The sequence below is a fragment of the Neopelma chrysocephalum genome, unplaced genomic scaffold (assembly GCF_003984885.1).
Source record: "Neopelma chrysocephalum unplaced genomic scaffold, ASM398488v2 Primary Assembly neopelma1_82, whole genome shotgun sequence".
In the NCBI taxonomy this organism is placed as follows: Eukaryota; Metazoa; Chordata; class Aves; order Passeriformes; family Pipridae; genus Neopelma; species Neopelma chrysocephalum.
The window spans coordinates 1,343,198-1,361,375 of NW_020897744.1; the positions used below are offsets into that span (position 1 = coordinate 1,343,198).

The 18,178-nt window shown below is 62.6% G+C and overlaps 1 protein-coding gene and 1 long non-coding RNA gene across 5 annotated transcripts in view; one reads left to right on the forward strand and one right to left on the reverse strand.

Moving 5' to 3' along the window:
* Positions 1-18,178, reverse strand: part of ABR (ABR, RhoGEF and GTPase activating protein) — a 39,349-nt gene that overhangs the window by 3,238 nt on the left and 17,933 nt on the right. For 3 of the 4 annotated variants that reach the window (XM_027690921.1, XM_027690922.1, XM_027690923.1), the window contains 19 exons: positions 17,149-17,253; positions 16,506-16,691; positions 15,954-16,061; positions 15,206-15,266; positions 12,946-12,998; positions 12,658-12,798; positions 12,198-12,319; positions 11,916-12,081; positions 11,680-11,802; positions 11,530-11,605; positions 11,275-11,379; positions 10,787-10,861; positions 10,551-10,648; positions 10,307-10,438; positions 2,611-2,670; positions 2,406-2,515; positions 1,984-2,123; positions 1,363-1,497; positions 995-1,100 (listed from right to left, as the gene is read on the reverse strand). In XM_027690921.1, the coding sequence (XP_027546722.1) occupies positions 995-1,100; positions 1,363-1,497; positions 1,984-2,123; positions 2,406-2,515; positions 2,611-2,670; positions 10,307-10,438; positions 10,551-10,648; positions 10,787-10,861; positions 11,275-11,379; positions 11,530-11,605; positions 11,680-11,802; positions 11,916-12,081; positions 12,198-12,319; positions 12,658-12,798; positions 12,946-12,998; positions 15,206-15,266; positions 15,954-16,061; positions 16,506-16,691; positions 17,149-17,253 (2,102 nt within the window). Of the gene's footprint in view, positions 1-994; positions 1,101-1,362; positions 1,498-1,983; positions 2,124-2,405; positions 2,516-2,610; positions 2,671-6,901; positions 7,388-10,306; positions 10,439-10,550; positions 10,649-10,786; positions 10,862-11,274; positions 11,380-11,529; positions 11,606-11,679; positions 11,803-11,915; positions 12,082-12,197; positions 12,320-12,657; positions 12,799-12,945; positions 12,999-15,205; positions 15,267-15,953; positions 16,062-16,505; positions 16,692-17,148; positions 17,254-18,178 lie in introns of those variants that run through there. The other variant, XM_027690925.1, reaches the window with a different exon arrangement.
* On the forward strand, positions 7,423-16,511 carry LOC113971230. Its single transcript, XR_003535479.1, has 4 exons — positions 7,423-7,535; positions 9,194-9,330; positions 15,576-15,731; positions 16,392-16,511. It is a non-coding gene; the product is annotated as an uncharacterized LOC113971230 (long non-coding RNA).

An 18,178-nucleotide genomic window follows, 5' to 3' on the forward strand; every position in this document is an offset into this window, starting at 1 on the left:
AACATGAGCTGTGAGCCCCAGTCCCAAGCTCGTGGCCAGCTCTGGCCAGGCTCTGTGTGCTGCCCTGCTGCCCTCCTCACAACCCTGTGCCCTCCACATTTTTCAGGCCCCCAGTGACCCCCAGAACTGCCCATCCCCAGGTTTGGATGGGCTTCATCTGGGACAAGATGAAGCCTGTCAAACCAAGCACTGCTGACACTCACAGGGTGTCACCTGCACCTCTGGGACGTGTCCCCAGAGCTGACTGTCTCGGGGTCTTGGCCACCCACTGCTGACAGGTGACAGGGATTATTGCACCTTGTTTTGCAAGGGCTACTGCTGGAGAGGTGGCAAGGGACACAGCACTGCTTTCCTGCTCAGGGGGACACTGCACTGCTTCCAGTTGATTCCCTGTCCTGTGCCAAGGCCAGCTGCTCCCCACAGAGCTCACCCAACCAGCTGCACACCAGCTGCAGCAGCCAAGAGTTGCATGTTGCCAGAGGACGTGTGCTCCTTGCAGAGCTGACCCACATCAGTGGCCAGGGACAGCACAGGCCCCAGTGGTGGTCCTGGGGCACCAGGGGCTGCTCTGGGGGGGCAGAACAGCTCCAGGATCCCTCCAGCATCCTACAGGACCCACAGAGAGATGTGGAAAACCGACACTAACATCAGCCAAAGGGTCTGAACAGGCTGCAGCCTGGCCAGGACCCTGGTGAATATGCCAGAGCCCAGAGGGATGGGGCACGTGGGACACACCTGGGGCTGCACCCTCTTGGAGGGGCAGGGAGAGGGAAGAGACCCTCCATGCCTGCCCAACACTGAGCTGCTGTTGCTGGCCCAGGTTGCTGCCCACAGCCCTGCTCTGCACCAGCACTGCACCACCCACTTCCTGTGCAGGCAGCACAGGAATCAAACAGCAGCTCTAACTCCATTCATGTCCCATCCCCACAGCAAAGCAGTGAGACAGACCCATCCTGCACCTCCCACCGGCCCCAGACAGCTCCTGAGCCGTTACCTTTTCAAGTGCTCCAGCAGGAAGAGGAAGGTGATGAGGTTGGGGTCAGGCAGAGAGCGGAGAAGGTGCATCATGCAGTTCTCCTTGGCAGCAGGATCTGAGAGGGCTGTAGACAAAGAGGGAGAGGGCTCAGGACAGGGTGTGGTGCAGCAGCAGGACCCACCACAGCCAGATGCCCCCCAGCAGTCAGGGTGTGGCACTGGGGAGCAGCACCACGAGCCCTGAGCTGGCCTGGAGCCAGCAAGAACAAGCCAGGACCAAGTGGGTCGAGCTGGGAAGGACCCTTGGGAGTCTTTCAGCCCAGAGCAGGCAATGCCAAACAGAGCCACATTTGGACACCAATCCCTTCCCCATCCCCAAGGCCTTACCAATCCCCTCCATGAAGGCGGGGTAGAGTCTGTCAGTGAGGAGGGGCTCGGGCAGCTCACGGAAGTACAGCTTCAGCGTGCCGGCGATGGCATTGATGTCCATGTCACTCAGCATGACCAGGATGTCCTTGTTATCTGTCCAGAGAGCACCCACACGTGATGCCTCCTGCCCTCCTTCCCCTCTGGGTCTCATCACTCCAGCTCTCCAGGCAGGCTGCCAGCTGGAGGGCAGGGATAGCACTGCTGGGTTCACAGCCCCTTTAGCCAGGCTGAGGCTGGGAAAAACCCGAGTGGTTCCCGCCTGGCTGGGCAACAGGACTCGGAACAATTTGCAAGTCCATGTGCAACATTTCCCTGACTCAGTGTCTCCCACGAGCCAGCCAGGAGCGGCAGCAGCTCAGAGGCATCGAAGCACAAACAAGGACTGGGATCTCCGGGCGTTTGCTTTCCCAGCAACACCCTCCTCCTCACGCCCAGCCCCTCCCCGGGCACAGCAGCACATTTTGCACACGTGCAGTGTGACAACCAGACCCTGGGCTTGCAGGGCAGGGGGGTCTCAGTGCCTGTGAACCCTCCCCAGGAACACGGCACAAAGGGCAGATGTTCCCCCAGGACACTCACTTGCATCAAAGACAGCTTTCAAGGCCTGGATGTCAGTGGCGACGCCGGAGATCCTGTAGATGCCGACCTCCTCGATGCCCCTCTTCTCCACCTCCTCGATGCACTGGCGCACGATGTAAGGCACCTTGGAGCGCTCGCGCCTGGCTCGGGAAGCAGATCCGTGAGCAAAGACTCCCAGGGGACCCCACAGCGATCAGCCCAGCCCTGCAAACCCTGGGCCAGGGGCAGGATGGGCCTGCTGGGCAGGAAGGATGGGGGTGGTGAAGGGAATGGGCAAGTCCCCAGCAGAGAGCAAAAGCTGAGCTCCCCAGTGTTGGGGGGAGCAAGGGGACAACAGGGTGCAAGGATGGAGCAAGGGGACCCGGTGCAACCCCAGACCCACAGGGACCAGAGCACATCAGCCCACCCAGCCCTGCATTTACTTTGTCACGACGCTGATTTTGACCCCGAAGACACCGGTCTGCTTTTTGGATGGGGTCCTCTTCAGGCTCATGTCCCTGCTTGTGAACTTCATGGAGAACTCCACCTTGATCTGTGGGAGACAGGGGGTGAGTCCTGGTTGGCACGAAGGCACGGGGAAGGGGCTGCAATCCCAGAGAGGGGCTTGGGTCCCCCAGCCCCACTTACCCCATTCATCTCAATCACATCCATATGCCAATTTTTCGTCTGCACAGCCTGAGGGTCCAGCTGTGGGGAGAGATGGTGTGTGAGCTCCACGGGGACACAGCCCCATGCCAGCCTGGTGTCCCCAAAAACCCTTGATCCACAGATGGTGTAGGGCACAGGACATGCTCTTCCTGGGCAACATGCTGCTCAGGACAAGAGGATGGAGAGGTTCCCCTCTGGGGTCCCTCTGGCCATGCCCTGAAGCCAGGTGGGCTCAGCCTCCCCATCCTGCCCTCCCTGGAGCCCCTGCGAGGCAGTGCTTTAACACACACCCGAGCAGCAAGAAATTTCCAAGAAATTAGGACTATTTCTAGCGGCAGATTGATGAAACAGAACTAGGGCAGCGTTTTCCATGCAGAAAAACAACATCTCCCCATAGCCAAGGCTATTTATAACCCCTGGGAATGACAGGCTCCGCTATTTCTGGCTTTGGGGCTAGCAGGGGACTCGGTGACGCTGCCCCGGCGCCCGGCTGCTGCGAAGAGGTGCCGGCATTCCCAAGGCCCCAGCACGTGCCGCGGTGGGTTCCGGGCCCCAGGGCTGGGCAGAGATGGGTGCAGTTGCCTTTTGGGGCTTTTTGGTCCCCAGCTGGTGGTATCGACCCAGCCCCATCGATCCCTGTAATGCACAGGGCAGGCAGCGGGGCAGAGCCTGGCACTAATGTCCCCTTGGGGAAGGGGATGGGATGCGGGAGCTGGCGGGGGCTCCCAGGGCTGGGGGCACACAGCTGCCAGGAGACACTCACACCAAGCACACGAGGTCACTCTGCAAGGACACAGGAGTTTCCCACAGCTGCTGGGTTGGGAGATGCTCCAGGCAAGCGCAAAGATGTCCAGAGCTGCTGCTGCAGCCATAGAGCTGCTGTTCCCCTGCCCATGAAGTCACTGCATGTCATGGGGGGACTCAGGGGTCACTAATGTCCCATCTGGCACACCAAGACCCCACGGTCCCAAGGACAGGCTCGAGCTGCCCTGGCTCTCAGCACAGACCCAGCATAGTGGCATCGTCCCATGTCCAGTCCTGTGTCGTGGTGAGCTCGAGCAGCTCCTCAGCGACCACAGTGCCACGGGAAACACTGTCATCTCCAGCAAGGCAGAAATGCTGCTGTCTCCAGCATGGTCCAGGAATGGCTCCTGACACAGAGCCCTCCCGGGACATGGAAGCACAGCCCGGCACATGGAAGAGCCCAGTGAGTGCCACGCTGCTTCCTCTGTGCCAGCCCTGCGGCTGCTGGGAACGGCAGCGGGGGGAGTGGAAGGAGGAGGAGGAGGAAGGCTGCAGCTGCCCTGGGCTCCCATGGGACCCTGCAGCAGGTCTGGACACCAGGATCACGAGACTGCAGCCAGACCACTGCCAGCTCCAGCCCTGCTGCTCCAGATCCTCTGTGCACATCCGCACCACCGGATCCCCCTGCACCCACCACAGCCAACGCCAACCCAACGGCACCTGTCCCAGGGGCTTTCATCCCTTCTCCCCACACATCCTCATCCTGTTCATGGCAGCAGAAGCGAAGCCCCTTTGCCCCCCAACCATGTCAGGAGCCGTGGGCCTCCCTGCTCTGCAACACGATTTTAACTGCAACCACCACACGCGCCTTCCCCATCCCCATGCCCCAGGTCCCTCCGGCCCCAATGGCCCTGGCAGCTCACATCTGGAAGGGCTTTAGCAGGGCTCTGGAGAAAGCTTTAATAAAAGCCAGGTTGGCTGCCACCAGTGCCACAGACCTTACCCTGAGCCCGTCACCTCCCCACGGTCCCTTCCCCCTGGATGGGAAGAATCATCCCCATCCAGCTCCCCGCAGCGGCCAGCATGGCCCGAATTTGGGCTACTTCTGCTGGCCTCACCAGCCCAAGCTACCTTACAGCTGGGGTAGGCCCCTGAGCACCCCTGGGACACCATTTGTGGCCTGGCCCTGGTGCTCCTCTAACCTTTCCCTCCGGCACTCCGCACAGCAGGCAGCCCACAACGCTGCCCAATCCCCAAGGGAAGCAAAGCCACGTCCAATGCTTCGTCTCCAGGCGTGGGAGGATGGATGGGAGCATCCACCCACAGAGCCAGAGGCAGCTCCTGCCCACACAGCGCTGGCAAACACCCCATCTCAGCTACCACCACCATCTCCTTCTCCTCCAAAGGGAGCTGCCTTGCTCCAGCATGATGCAGGGACATCCCAGGTCAGTGGGGAACTGCTGGGCTGGGAGCCCTGGGGAGCAGCCTCCATGCCAGCGCTGTGCAGGATGAGGTGTCAGCTCCTCTAGGGCGGGTCAGAGGGCTTCAAACACCAGCCTGTGCTTGGGGAAACACCTCAGCCAGCTCACCAGCACCTCTCAGGCCACTCCCTCCTGCATCTCAGGCACTCTCAGCCGTGGTAGTATCTGTGCCAAGCCAGCATCCACTGCAGTGCTGCTCTCATCCACGGTGAGGTGAAACAACTCTTGCTCCTGGCACAAGGATATGCTATCATTCTGGTTTCCCAAATTATCCAAAGGTGTTTGCTTGTAGGACAAGGCCCCGGGTTGAGGAGGAACAGGCGGCAGCATGGCAGGCGATGAACATCCCGGCAGCCCAGCAGCACTTGGTGTGTCCTGGGGAGGTTCCCGTGGCAGAGGGACCCACGGTCCTGCTGGTGCTGACCCTGCTGCCTGCTGCTTGTGTTGTGCATGGGGCGACTCTGGACTTGAGGGGATGAGGCCACATCTTGGAATTTTGTCCTCAAGACACCTCCAGGCTGTGGCACTGTGGATACAGTTCCTACATGGGCTGTGGCAGCCAAGACAGACCCAGGCAGTGCTGGGTCTCCAGAGCTCCCAGGTAAGGAACTGAGAGGCCTCCAAACTCTCATGGTGGCTTCTCCAGGGCCCCAAGTGCCAGGGTGCTGCAGCAGGGCAGGGGCTGCCAGGCTGGGCATGTCCCTTCCTCACACCTCACGCCCATGAGGTCACCCAACTGTCAGCCTGGGGTGAAGCAATCGGAAGCAAACTGGTGACTCAGTGAGCCAGGTCATCTCTGCCACAGCCCTGGGGAGCAGGATCCCAGAGGAGTTGCTACAGCCAGCGTTCCTTCCCATCAGCGCTGCATCCATGAACACCCAGGGACGCCCTGGCTCCAGCCAGCAGATCCCCCACCAGACCTTCAGGCCAGCAGCTCCCTCCTCAGGGAACAGACAGTTTCTGAGCCGACCGGTGCTGTGGGGCAGAGCAGCCCCCCCACCAGCAAAGGCTGCCAGTGGTAAAGCACAGCGCCCCAAAAAGCAGCGATTCACAGCCCCATTTGAGAGCGACCTGAGAAGCAGCAGCGCCCGCGGCACATCGGGACCACGCCGGGGTCACATCCTGCTCTGCAGCCCCAGCGCTCCCGGGCAGCAGCCAGCAGGGAAGCTGGCGGCCACAATGGGGACGTGTGGGGTTGAGAAACTAAACCCTTTCTTGTTTTGACCCAGCAACAGCCGGCGGCAGCCCCCGGGCAGCCTCCCCACACAGCCCTCGCTGCCCCTTAATCCCTCTGCGGGAGCAGCGGCACAGAATCGAGGTTAATGCCGCTGCGTCACAGGCGGCCCCGCTGCTGCCAAACCGAGCCCCCACGGGCCCAGGCAGCTCCTGCCCGTGGTCACAGCTGAGCCCCGGGCCAGCATCTCCCTGCACAGGGGGACCCCACGCAGGGAAACCCCCAGGGGTTCCCATGGGGCTTTTGGGACAGCCTGTGAGGGTGCTGTCCCCCTCCCCTGCCCGCCCCTGTCCTCCCACAAAGACGGGCAGCACTGGCTGATGTGGCTGCGACACAGCTGGGAGCTGAGGGAAGCCTGGATGGACCCGGGAGGAGGGTTTGCAAACCAAGGAAGAGGGGATACACAGGCACCGGGTGCTGTAGGACCCCAGGAGCCCACCCCTGGTCAGCCCACAAGCATCTCTACCTCCTGGGCAAGCCCCGGGGCTGAGCAGTGGGGCTCCCTGCCCTTCCTCTGCAGGACCCCTCTGTGTAAACAGCTCAGCTCTCCCAGCTCCCCAGCACACAGAGGGACAGGGGAGGAGGAAAACAAGCACCTCACAGGCTGCCAACTGCACCTAAGAGCTCCCAAAGCACCCAAACAGCTCCGTGCACGGACCACACAGCACTCGCTCTACCCACAAGCCCCCCATGGCAGAGCCCCTCACCCCACAAAACTGCCCACCAAAAAGCCATGCACAGCAGAGCCCAGCGACACCCAGAGCCCACCGCGGTCCCCTCCAGCCATTCCCCCTTTCCCCCCGAGAAGCACCTTCTGCCGGAGCAGTTTGCTGCGCACTCTGCCCCAGAGCCGGGCGCCCGTGTTGGGGGGTCGCTTCCCCTCGAGCTCCTCCACGCCGCGCTCCGGCTGCTCGCCCACGGGGCCGGGGCTGCCCTCCGGCTGCACCAGCACCTCCGTCATCGCGATTCGGCTCCGGGCAGGCGAGACGAGTGTGGCCGGGAAAGGTGCCCGGGGCTGGGTTAGGAGAGCACCCGCATCCTTTCTGCTGCGGGGGGAGGTCAGCGGGGGCCGGCGAGGGGAGCCCGGCTGGGGCGGCGGGGAGGCGAGCGGGCAGGGCTCATCTTCAGGGTGTGAGCCAGGCTGTCGAGGCAGCTCGGCAGCCCCAAAAGCCTCCCTCCCCCTGCGAGGAAGTGACTCAAAGGCAGCCCCCCCCCCCCGGCGGCCCCCACGCGTTTAACTCTCGCCCTGCCGCCCGCCGCCGCTCGGGAAGGCTGGGGGGGCTGACTGGGCTCCCCGCCGCCGTTATCCGTCCTTATCCGCTGTTATCCCTTCCCTGTTATCCGCTTCGCAGCGCCAGCGGCAGTCGCGGCCCCGGAGGCATCGCCGCTGGTGGCTGCAGCATTCCCGGCTCCGAGAAGGAGCCAGGCTGGCTCTCCTGCTCCCAGTAAGTGGCACAGGGATGGGACTTTTGGGGTGTCCTGTTAGGCCTAGGGACAGGGGACCCAGCATGGCCCCTCAGAGTACCCTGGCCCTTGTCAGCCCCACTGCTGGGGGGCAGGGGGATGGAAGCCCTGAAGAGTCCCTGCCTGCTGCTTCTCCTGATAGGCAGGAACATGGGGAGATGCAGGCTTGGGGGGGACTCGCACTGCCCCCCAGTTCATCCCTCAGCAGCCCCAGGAGTCCATATGGGTCACCCCGTGGATCCCTGTAGGTCTGGGGAGCCCCAACACCACAAATCTCCCCCTCCAGAGCCTCTGCCAGCGACAGGCAGACGGACAGGCAGCAATTCCCTGAGGGTACAGCAGGCACCGTGCCCATGACAACACAGACTCTGCTCCAACAGCCACATCCCTCTGTGCATCAAATGGGCTGAGAAAAGCGCTGCCCCATCACCCTGAGACCCTCCCTTCATGCACCCACCGCCCACCTCCTCACACGCCCCAGCCTCTCTCCTCTGCAATATGGGCACAAGCACTCACAGCCTGCTTTGCCCACCCCAACATCCGTCTGCCACCCTGCCACAGCACCACACACCCCTGCCAGCACCACCAGACACAGCTCAGCTGCTGGGAGCAACTGGGACAGCTCAGAGCAAGGCTGAGCCCTGCAGTGCAGGGCACACAAGCCCCCCACAGCAGCTCTACCTCAACCACAGCACCTTTCTAAGGTTCCAACCTTAGAACCCCAAACAAAACGGGGTTAACAACAACTAAACAGGGTTAATGCCAACCAGGAGTCACACCTTTCCACTCTACAGGCAGTGGCACAGCACAGGGTGCCCACCCTCCACCAGCCACAGGGACAAGCCTCAGGGTAGGGGTCCAAGGCTCACCACGCTGCAGACCCCTCAGGGCTCATTGCCAGGATGCTTGAGAGAAGGTTGGTGCCAACTCCAGACACTCCATGGACCCAGCCATGTCCTCTGTGCTGGCAGGACGTGACTCCCACCCATGGCATCTCTGCAGCCTTGGGAGGCCCCCACTGCCCACACAGAGGGGCTGTAGCAACCCCCTCACACACTGACCCACTCCCACCAGTCCGTGGTGCTGATAAGCTGCTTTTGTGACCAACTCATGTGCCTGCGTGGCCAGATTAGAGCTGGGCAGTGGGCACAGGGCTGGCTGCTGGGGGGTGTGGCCATCCTGGCAGCCCCCAAAACACCACGGACCTTTGCCAAGCTCCTGATGCCAGTGCTGGTATCTGGAACCAGCAGCAGCTCATGATGAGCCCAGAGACCAGGCAAAGTAAGGACCACCCAGGACAGCACCTCTGCCTGAACTGCTCAGGGAGAGGGCAGGGGGGCAGCACTGGGGCTTGGCCACAGCCCACAGACCCACGAGTAGTGCTGCCCATTCTGCTCGTAGCTTTCCTGCCCTGCCACCCACTCCACCCCTGGGGCAGAGACCAAACTGTGGCTTTTGGTGAGGGCATGACGGCCTCAACCCTGAGACTGCTCCGTCCAGCCAGGCCCTCCTCGGGACAAGCAGCCCCAGGGCCTTCTCTCCCTTCCTTCCCCCACAACTTTTGCACAGCGGGTACGAGCTGTGCTGTCCCTGTCCCGACCCCCGCATCTCCCAGCATGACTCATGTTTGTTGATCCAGGCTATTTCCGAGAGCGCAGCTGGACTGATCCCCGCGGGACATCGAGCCCCTTCCCTGCCCCGGCCCTCCTGCTTGGCCCAGTGCCACCCCCACAGCACTTGTTTCCTGGAGGGAGGGCAAGAGATGGGTGATTTCAGGTAAGAACAAGCCGCTGGTGAAGCCAAGCCCCCATCTCCCACCCTGCTGGTGCTGTCCCCCACAGCATCCCCTTCCCAGCAGAGTTTCCATGCTGCTCCCCACTCCCCTGGGACCTGCCCTCAGTTGCTTTCCCACGGAGCAGGCAGCCACACTGGGCCCTTTGAAGTGGCCTGGAGTTGAGGGCTGCGTCCCAGGCTTGACACTGTCCCCAGCACAGCTGGGAAGGCAGCCAGCCTGGGGGTCCCCACCACGAAAACACAGGGGCACCCCCACCCCAAACCATCCTCTGCTGCCCTGGGCGTCCCTGCAGCCTGGCCAAGGTGGGTGCTGGGAGAATGAGGGGTCTGGGGGTTGCCTGCCCCTCACTCCATCCTCCCAGACCTGCTCACCTGGGAGCATCTCAGGGCAGCCCAGGCCTCCATCCTTTCCTGCCTGGCAACCACCAATCAGAAGCAGCTCAGTCGTTGCCCTGGAAACCCCCGTTGCTATAACAGCAGCTGATGGAGGCACAGGGAAGGCAGATGGTGGCAGAGGGGGACAGGGGAGGGATGGGGGGCTGCACGCTCAAAGCCCTCCCTGGGGCAGCTGCCAACCCCCTCTCCACAGCCCCCCAGGGCCGCAGCACAGGAGGCAGTGGAACAGAAACACTTCCAGCCCAGCTGGGACTGGATGCACATCTTGGGGGGCAGGTCTGGTTTTGCCACCTCTGTAGGATCCCTTCTCATTTTGTTCAACCTCCTCCTGCAGCCACTGCGCCCCAGGACCATCATCCACATCCCTGATGCCCACCAATCTCACTGCCTTCAACCCCGCGATCCCTGTACCCCGTTCCCAAAAGCAGAGCTGCCTGTCCATGCTGCCAGGCATAACTCTCTCATCCCAGGCATAACTCCAGAGCATCCCTCCCAGCTCAGGTACCTGGCCTCAAGAGGTTCACTGCTGGCTGAGAAAATGCCCCAAAGCCCCAGCACATACCTGGATCTGCCCCTTGCCCATGATCTTGTCCACAATTTCGTTGTTGTCCTTGTTGAGTTTGGTCTTGTCGTAGCACTTCTCGTAGCAGAGGATGCGCAGGGATTGGGAGCCCTCCAGCTCGATCTCAAACTCCTGGGGTGCAGAGTGAGGGTGGCTCAACCCCAGCACCCCAGAGCAGCTCCAAAATTGGGGTTGAAGGGAAATGGGGAGTGCAATCCCCTGCCTGCATCCCACCCTCCCTCACCTCGTTCCACTGCGGCTCCGTGGTGTCCCGGAAAACCCTGGTCTTGGCTTTGCTGACAAAGTAGCCGAAGGAGTCCACCTCCAGCGTGCAGTAAAGGTCTGGGGGAGCAGACACTGCTCAGCACCTGAGGAACATCCCCACCAGCTCCCCGGGGACCACAGAGCGGGGCCACGTGCTGGACCCCAACTCTTCCGATCACACCGGCCCCTCGGAGCAGGGGGGGCACCCACACTTACTGGCAGACTGCTTGAAGCCCTTGGCAGAGTGGACGATGACGTGCAGGAACCCGTAGAGCCCGGGGGACTCATCATCTATGATGGGAGAGCAGAGGCTGTGTCAGGGCTCGGCTGACACCTCGCGTGCCCCAGGGCTGTCCCCAAGGCAGCCTTGGCCACAGGAAGTACTGGGTACCTGCAGTGACATCCAAATGTCCCCAACCCCCTTGAGGGCTGTCCCTAAGTTCTGTATTCCCTGCTGGCATCCCAAGCTCTCCTGCTGCCGGACAGCCCTGGGGGAGGTTCCCAGTAGTGCTGGCTGGGTCTCACCCTGGGGATGCTCTGGTCCTGCCCAGCCCACTGGGGTTCTGGAGAGACCCCAAAAGCAGCCTCGTGCTGCAGCTGGGATGGCTCTGCCTGGGAACCCGACGCTGCTCCAGCAGTGCCACCTGGTGGGAAACTGTCCCCTGCACAGCACGGTCTCCAGCAGGGACCCAGTGGATACTCACCATCCTTGTTGCTGGTGACCGGGATGTTGTGGACAGTGCGTAGCTTGAAGCAGGATCCTGTGAGCACCTGGAGCTCCACTGAGCTCAGGACAAAGGCCTGGAGGTCTGTGAGAGGACAGGAGAGGAGCTTCAGAGGGATGCAGCCAGCATTGGCCATGGGAACTGGCAAGCAGCAGGCTGGGATCCTGTGGGACCTCCCTGTGGCCCCTGGTGGAGCCAGGAATGCCATGAGGGCCTCAGCAGCCCCAAACTTACCCTTTTTCTGAAGTTTCTGGATGGCCTCCCTCCACTCGGACCGCTCGTAGTCAGAGGACAGCAGGAAGAGGTAGCTCTGTAAGGGAGAGGAGGATCTGTCAGTCTGTGTGCAGGCAGGGCTGAGCCCGGCCCCCAGCCCACCCTCCTCACCTTCCCGTTGCGGTTGTGGATGCGGAAGGGGATGGCGGGCGAGTTGAGGAGCAGCCAGAATTCGTTCTCAAACATCTTCTTCTTGAGGCGCTCGATGGCCCGGCTCTGGCCCTTGTTGGCTTTCTGCAGACAGGGAGCAGAGAGGAGCTTTCACAGGTGCCCCTGGTCCCCATGTGCCATCCCCGACCCCAAGAAAGGCACCCACCCCAGCAGCAGCTCCCACACCCTGCTCTCACCTCTTTCTGCACCTCGCTCTTGATGGCTGAGATCTTCATCTTCATGTCCTCCAGCTCGTGGTCAGGGATGACGTGGACCTGCGGGCAGTGCTCCGACTCCTCCGGAGAGGGGAACACCAGGTCGGCCAGGGGCACGTACCACTTGCAGTCGTACTGCTGCTGCTTCCTGTGGACAGGGCACGGATACTGACTGATGCCTGACCCCCTCCCTGGCACATCCTCCAGCCCACTGGGGGACAGAGGATTGTGACACATTCCCCCTGTGCCCAGCACCCTCCTTACCCCACCGCCGTCTTCTTCAGCTTGGCACAGAGCAGCACGTCGGTGAAGAGGAAGACGTGCCGCAGCTTCCGCGAGCCCTCCGACAGCTCCACCAAGAAGCCATCCTTGACGAGCTGCCGGGTCTGTGGGGCAGTGGGGCTGCTCTGAGAGCGGGCAGGGAGCAAAGGGCAACCAACTGTGCGAGTGGGTGCTCCTGTCTCTCTCTGTGGCTCAGCCACCAGGAGTATGGGAAGGTCCGTGTCCTCTGGGTGCTATTTTGAGTCAACAGGGCGCCAGCAAGCAGCAAGGACCAGGTAGAGCCCTAACATTGCACCCAGAACTGCTCTGGGGGTTTAGAGGAACCCCTCCATCTCCTGGCCAAGCACCATGGAGCTCCTCAGGGTGGAGACACCAGCCAGGGGCTGGCAGAGGGCTCAGCCCTCACCCTGTGCCCTGCCACTTCCCCCCCACACTGGCTCACCTCGCCTTTGGGGGTGGTGACCGCTGTCCTCCGGGGATCGATGTCCTCATTGATGCTGGACAGGAAGTTCTGCGAGATGCGGAGGGCGTCCTGGAGCAGTGGGTAGTCGGGGTGGTCGGATGGGGTGTGCTTGAGGAGGTCCTGGAAGGGGACAGGCACAGGTGAGCAGCTGGAGAGCACCCACCCTGGCGAACCCCCATCAGCACTCCCCATGGCTGCAGATCCCCCGGAGCAACAGAGACAGAGCCTCCCACCACCCCCCTACCCCAGGACTGGTGTCACACTCACGTGCAGGACGAGGGTGCTCCGCGTCACCCGGTCGATGGGTTTATACAGCAGTGCTGAGGGGAGAGAGAAGGTGTCAGCAGCCACCCCTTCTGGAGCCCTGGCCCCTCTCCCACCCTGGTCTGCACAGAGCCCTGGGTGAGCATCTGGGATCCATTCTGCAGAGAGCCAGCAGCAGCTGGACCATCATGTCACTGCCTGGGGCAGTGGTGAGCCACCAGTGCCACAGCCCCGCTCCCTGCTGCGCTGGGGGCACGGGGAAGCACGGCCAGGCTGGTGTGTGGTGACAGCCACGGTGACACCGCTCCACCCTGGCTGCTGGATGGGATGTCCCACCACAACTGTGCCAGCACATCCCCCACCCCCCGTGGCAAAGGACCCCCCCGTGCGCAGTGCCCCAACACCGGCGGTGGCTGTGGAGCGGAAGAGCTGCTCGTCACCCACAGCAGCTTTTTCAGTTTCCCTTTTGGGTCGGCAGTGGGTCCTGTCCCTGCTCTGCCACCCCATGGGACACCCTGTATCCACCACCCCAGCCAGCCCTGGGTGCCAGGGGAACCCAGGCTGCTTCAGCAGCAGCAAAACCCCCATCTACAGAGAATGCCTGGGCCAAGGCATCATCCCAATGCCACTGCCCTGTGTCCCCTCCCCACAGCCCCCCATGACTGCATGTGAGGCTCCATCTAGGGCAGGGCAGCAGAGCTGCCTCAAACATGGGGCACAGACACCCCCTTTCTCCTGCCATGCAACCTCCCAGCAGGAAACCAGCCCTGGAGGCTCTTCAGAGGCACATTTCACTGGAAGCAGCCAGACCCTCCTTCTCCTACCTGACTCTTTGGGCAGGCAAAAGCACAGAGCCCACTCACAGTGCTGCTCCCCATGCCTGGCCACTGGTGCGTTTCCTTGGGCTGGTTCCAGCAGGCCAATGCCTCTGGGTTTTCCCTTCACTTTGGAGCACTTCCCCAAACTGCCAGTGCCAAGAGGGGCCAAGTTTCGGGCCGTGGGAGAGGAAGAAAAGCTGCCACCTCCTCACCCTGCACTGAGTTGTGGGGGGCTCCCACCCCCTTTACACCAGAGGGTGCTGCCTTGTGATGCCCAGTCCTGAGAGAGGGACCCCCATCCTGGTGAACTGGGGGTCTCTGCTCAGGAGGTGAGGATGCCAACCTGGACCCTAAACAGAGGCTGCATCCCCCACAACTCTGTGCCAGCGGGCAAAGCCAGAGCCCCACTCCCTGCAACAGCCAGCGAGAATCCTGCTCTGGGATAGAGGGGGACAGGCAGGGCGTCCCCATCTTTCCACCACCCTACACCCACGGGTAGGATGGACCCTCGTGCTGCCATCGCTACAGGCACACTCAGAGCACTGGGGGGCACTGGCAGGGGCTGTCCCGGCTCAGTGGAGGAGCCGACACAGTCCCGCCAGCCTGGGACCCAGACAGGGGCAGCAGCAGGCAGGGATGCCCGGTGCTTCTCCTCCCAGCCACGGAGAGATGGACGTTCCAGCCCCACGACGGTCACAGCCTCCGGCAGGCAAATGGGGACCCCTCCCTATCCCCATCCGCACGGCACAGCTCAGGCAGGGGGGATCCCCCCAGCCCAGGATCCCCCCGCCCATCCAAGCTCCTCTATCCCGCTGCCGGCACGAGCCCCTGCCCGGCGGGCACGGCGAGCGCGTGGCCGCGTGTGCCGGAGCCAAGATGATTCAATCCAGCCTGGAACAAAGACGTTCCCAACTTCAGGCTGCAGAGCACGACGCAGCCTCCAGCCCCCCGCCCCGGGCAAGCACAGCCAGCCCCGGGCCAGCATCCCCGCAGCATCGCTCCCCACCGGCACCCCCAATTCGGAGCCGCCCCCCTCGCCTCACCATAGGTGCAGTTACAGCAGAGCCGGACAATGACGAGGATTTCCATGGCAGCCCCGTCTCCGCGCAGCCATCGCTGCCGCCCCGCAGCAGCTCAGCCCGGCTGCGACACAGCATCGGCCCCTCCGCACGGCTCTGGGCACGGCCGGCGGGCGGGGAGGAGGGGTGGGCAGGGGGTGGGGGGCTGCTGCACGCCCACAGCATCCTAAAGAGCTGCGACAACCCCCACCCCCTCCGCCCTTCTCGCCGGCTCCGCACTCGGGCACACAAAGGGCTCCGCTCGCGGGAGCCGCTCGGTAATTCCCGCTCGGTAATTCCCGCTCGGTAATTCCTGCTCGGTCATTCATCCCCGCCGGTCCCGCGGGCAGACAAAAGGCTGCGTCCCCCTCCCCGCGCCCGCCGTACCCTCCATGGTGACGGACGTGTGGCTCTCCTTCGAGTCCTTGGGGCCCTTCACCTTCAGCTCCTAGGGAAGGAAAGGGCCATCAGTGCAGCCCGCGGGGGGCTGGGGGTGGGGGGAAGGTCATTGCTCAAGATCACAGGGTCCCCCCAACTCTGCTATCTCCCCCCGGCCCCAGCCTGGCCACGCTGGGGGCCACATGTGGGTGCTGGGTGGAGGTGTGGGCTGTACAGGATGTGTCCTGGCTGGGAGCAGCTCTGGCTGTGCCCAGCAGTTGGGATGTGGTGGTGATCCCACTGAGATGAACAGCTCTGCTGTGGAGGGGCTGGAAAGAGCAGGGAGCCGTTGCCGCCACGGAGGTCTCTGTTTCTATAGGGGAGCCAGGCATGGAGCTGCAGCCAGCAGGAGACAGGAGATCAGCCACAGGTGCCCAGCACCCACGGTCACTGGATAGGGCGAGCTGGTGCAGGCTGCCCTGGCACCCCTAACACGGTGACAGCGAGGGCTGAGCCCAACCTGAGCTTGCACAAGGTGAGGGACAAACTCCTGCAACGCCCAGAGATCACAAGCCCCCAGCAGAGCCACCAATGGCTCAGCCCTTGGGGACAGTCACTGGGAGTCCCCAGGGCAGGGAGAGCATCTCCACAGGGCAGTCGCAGTCCAGCTCAGCCACAGGGACAGCATTCTCTGCCCTGTGCTGGGACAGCCTGGGGAACACCCTTGTCCCACTGGCACAGCCCTATCCCAGCTTACCTCTGAGATTTTCTGGAACTGGTAGTTGCTCTGGCTGCACTTCTCTGCCGTCTCCAGGGCGATTTTGTAGTTATCCACAAAGGCCTTGTAGACGCCCAGCTGGCTGGCCTGCGGGGAGCGGGGGTTAGCCGGGCACCCAGCAGGATGCTGAAGCCCCCCTGCAGCACAAGGAGCCTGGCAGCCCCTGAGGGCACTCTGTCCAGAGTTGTCCCCTCCTGGCAGGACACTGCCACACCACAGCCATCTGGGCAGCCACACATTTGGCTCTGCAGGGAAAGCTCTTGCCCAGGGCAGGACGGTGGGGCTCCTGTCCAGTCCTGTGCCCCCACAAAGCTCCAAAATCCAACAGAGAGATAACAAGTGCCTAGAGAGTAGAAGCTGAAGCTACAGCCGCTTTCTAGTGCCCTTCAACCCACCCTCTCCTCCTCCTCTCCCCAGCATGGCCACAGCACCCACGGGCACAGCCCATGCTCCCACTGTACATCCAAAGCAGCAGCAGGACCCGGCCCTCCTTCTCTTCCAACTGGAGCAAGACCTGAGGAAGGTGCATACCAGCTTCTGGAAGAGGTGGCCCATAGTGACGTTGCTGTCCCACTGCTGCACCTTTGGGCACAGGCTGTCATAGAACTCCTTGTGGATCTCATAGATGTCCTGGATCTTGTAGAAAATCGTCTCGATCTGCTGCAGGGTGAGGACAGGCTGCGACGTGGTGGCCGTGGCCTTCAGTGGCTTCATGGGCTGCCAAAGGAGAAGGGAGAGCATTTGAGATGAGGGCTGGGAGGGGAACACTGGGGACGAGGAGGATCTGAGTCAGCAGCAAGGGCTGCCCAGGACAGGTCCCAGTCAGCAGCTGCACCAAGGGGCACTCTGGGCTTGTGCATCCCCGCAGACTTCCCCGTGGTGGTGACCCCACATTGTGCAGCCGTGTCTCGGCCATGAAGGTCAGCGAGTCCACAAGAGGAAGCAGGGCTCTAAATACCTCCCCAATGGGCAGCAGAGAAGGCAAGATGGGGCAGCCAGGCCAGCAAGGCTGGCGCCAGTGTGGCTCCTGAAGCTTTGCCCCCACCCAGGCAGCACCCAGGCCAGACCTGCCTGGGGAAAGCTGTCCTGGAAGAAATTACTCCATCCATCCATCCACCCACACCTGCTGGGGACCATCTCTGGAGGGGCTGTCCAGTCTGGGGGCTGTGCTCACCAACAGGAGGGCCTCCAGCTGGTTGATGTAGATCTCCTCACTGGCCAGGAAACCCGAGAGCACCAGCTTCCGCATCTCCAGGCCTTTGCCAGCCTCTCGCTCGCCCTATGGAACACAGCAAGGAGCCTGGCTGAGCCAGCAAGTGGCACAGGAAGAGACAGACACCCCATTCCACCAGCCCACCCCTGGCATCCCCATGTGGGCACATGTCCCTGCCAGTGCTGGGAAAGCTCTGTGGAAGGCCCAGGCATGTGCCCGAGGGGCAGCAGAGCCCAGCTGGAGCCAGCTGGGAAGACACGAGCTGTGCTGGCTTCTCTCCCCTCCCTGCTCCTGGCTGGCTAGGAGCCCGGCACGGCTGGCAGCGCTCCAGGATGGCGCACAGCATGGCAGGACTCTCCCAGGGCAGAGTCCAGAGACGCCCAGTGAAATCATGCTTGGCGTGGATGGTGCTGCCACGTGATCCGGCACCACCCTTTCCCTCGGCTGAGGTTTTCCCAGGAAAGTGCCACCCCAGCAGTCACTGCCTGGTGGCACCGGGGCAGTTCCCAGCACCCAGGTCTGCTGCAGCACTGATGCCATGGTGGCATGACTCTCATGGCAGGGAATTGGCTGGGCTGGGGGGCTCTGTGACCCTCAGCGAGGCTCTCCCAGTGTCCAGACATGGGTGCCCCAGCCCCTGGACCATCCTGTCGTGCTTTAGCCTCCCCCCCTTAAAAATCACACTTGGGGACCAGGCTTTTGCCACCCAGACAGGAGCCAAGCACAGCCATGGGGGCATCAGTCACTCTGGGCCATCAGCCATTCAGAATGGTCTGGGGGGGACATTGGTCCTGCCTCACCTCTGCCCACACCAGCCCTGGCCGTTGTGCCAGGAGAGGTGACAGCTGCAAACACCTGAGGGGCACAGCCCCGAGGTGGGCATGGCTGTGGAGCAGCACCTCCCTGTCCCACTCTTAGTGTCCATCAGCTGGCCCTGGGGGCTGCTATGCCAATCAGGGTGCCCAGGCTGCACCATTAAGGCTGGGCAGCA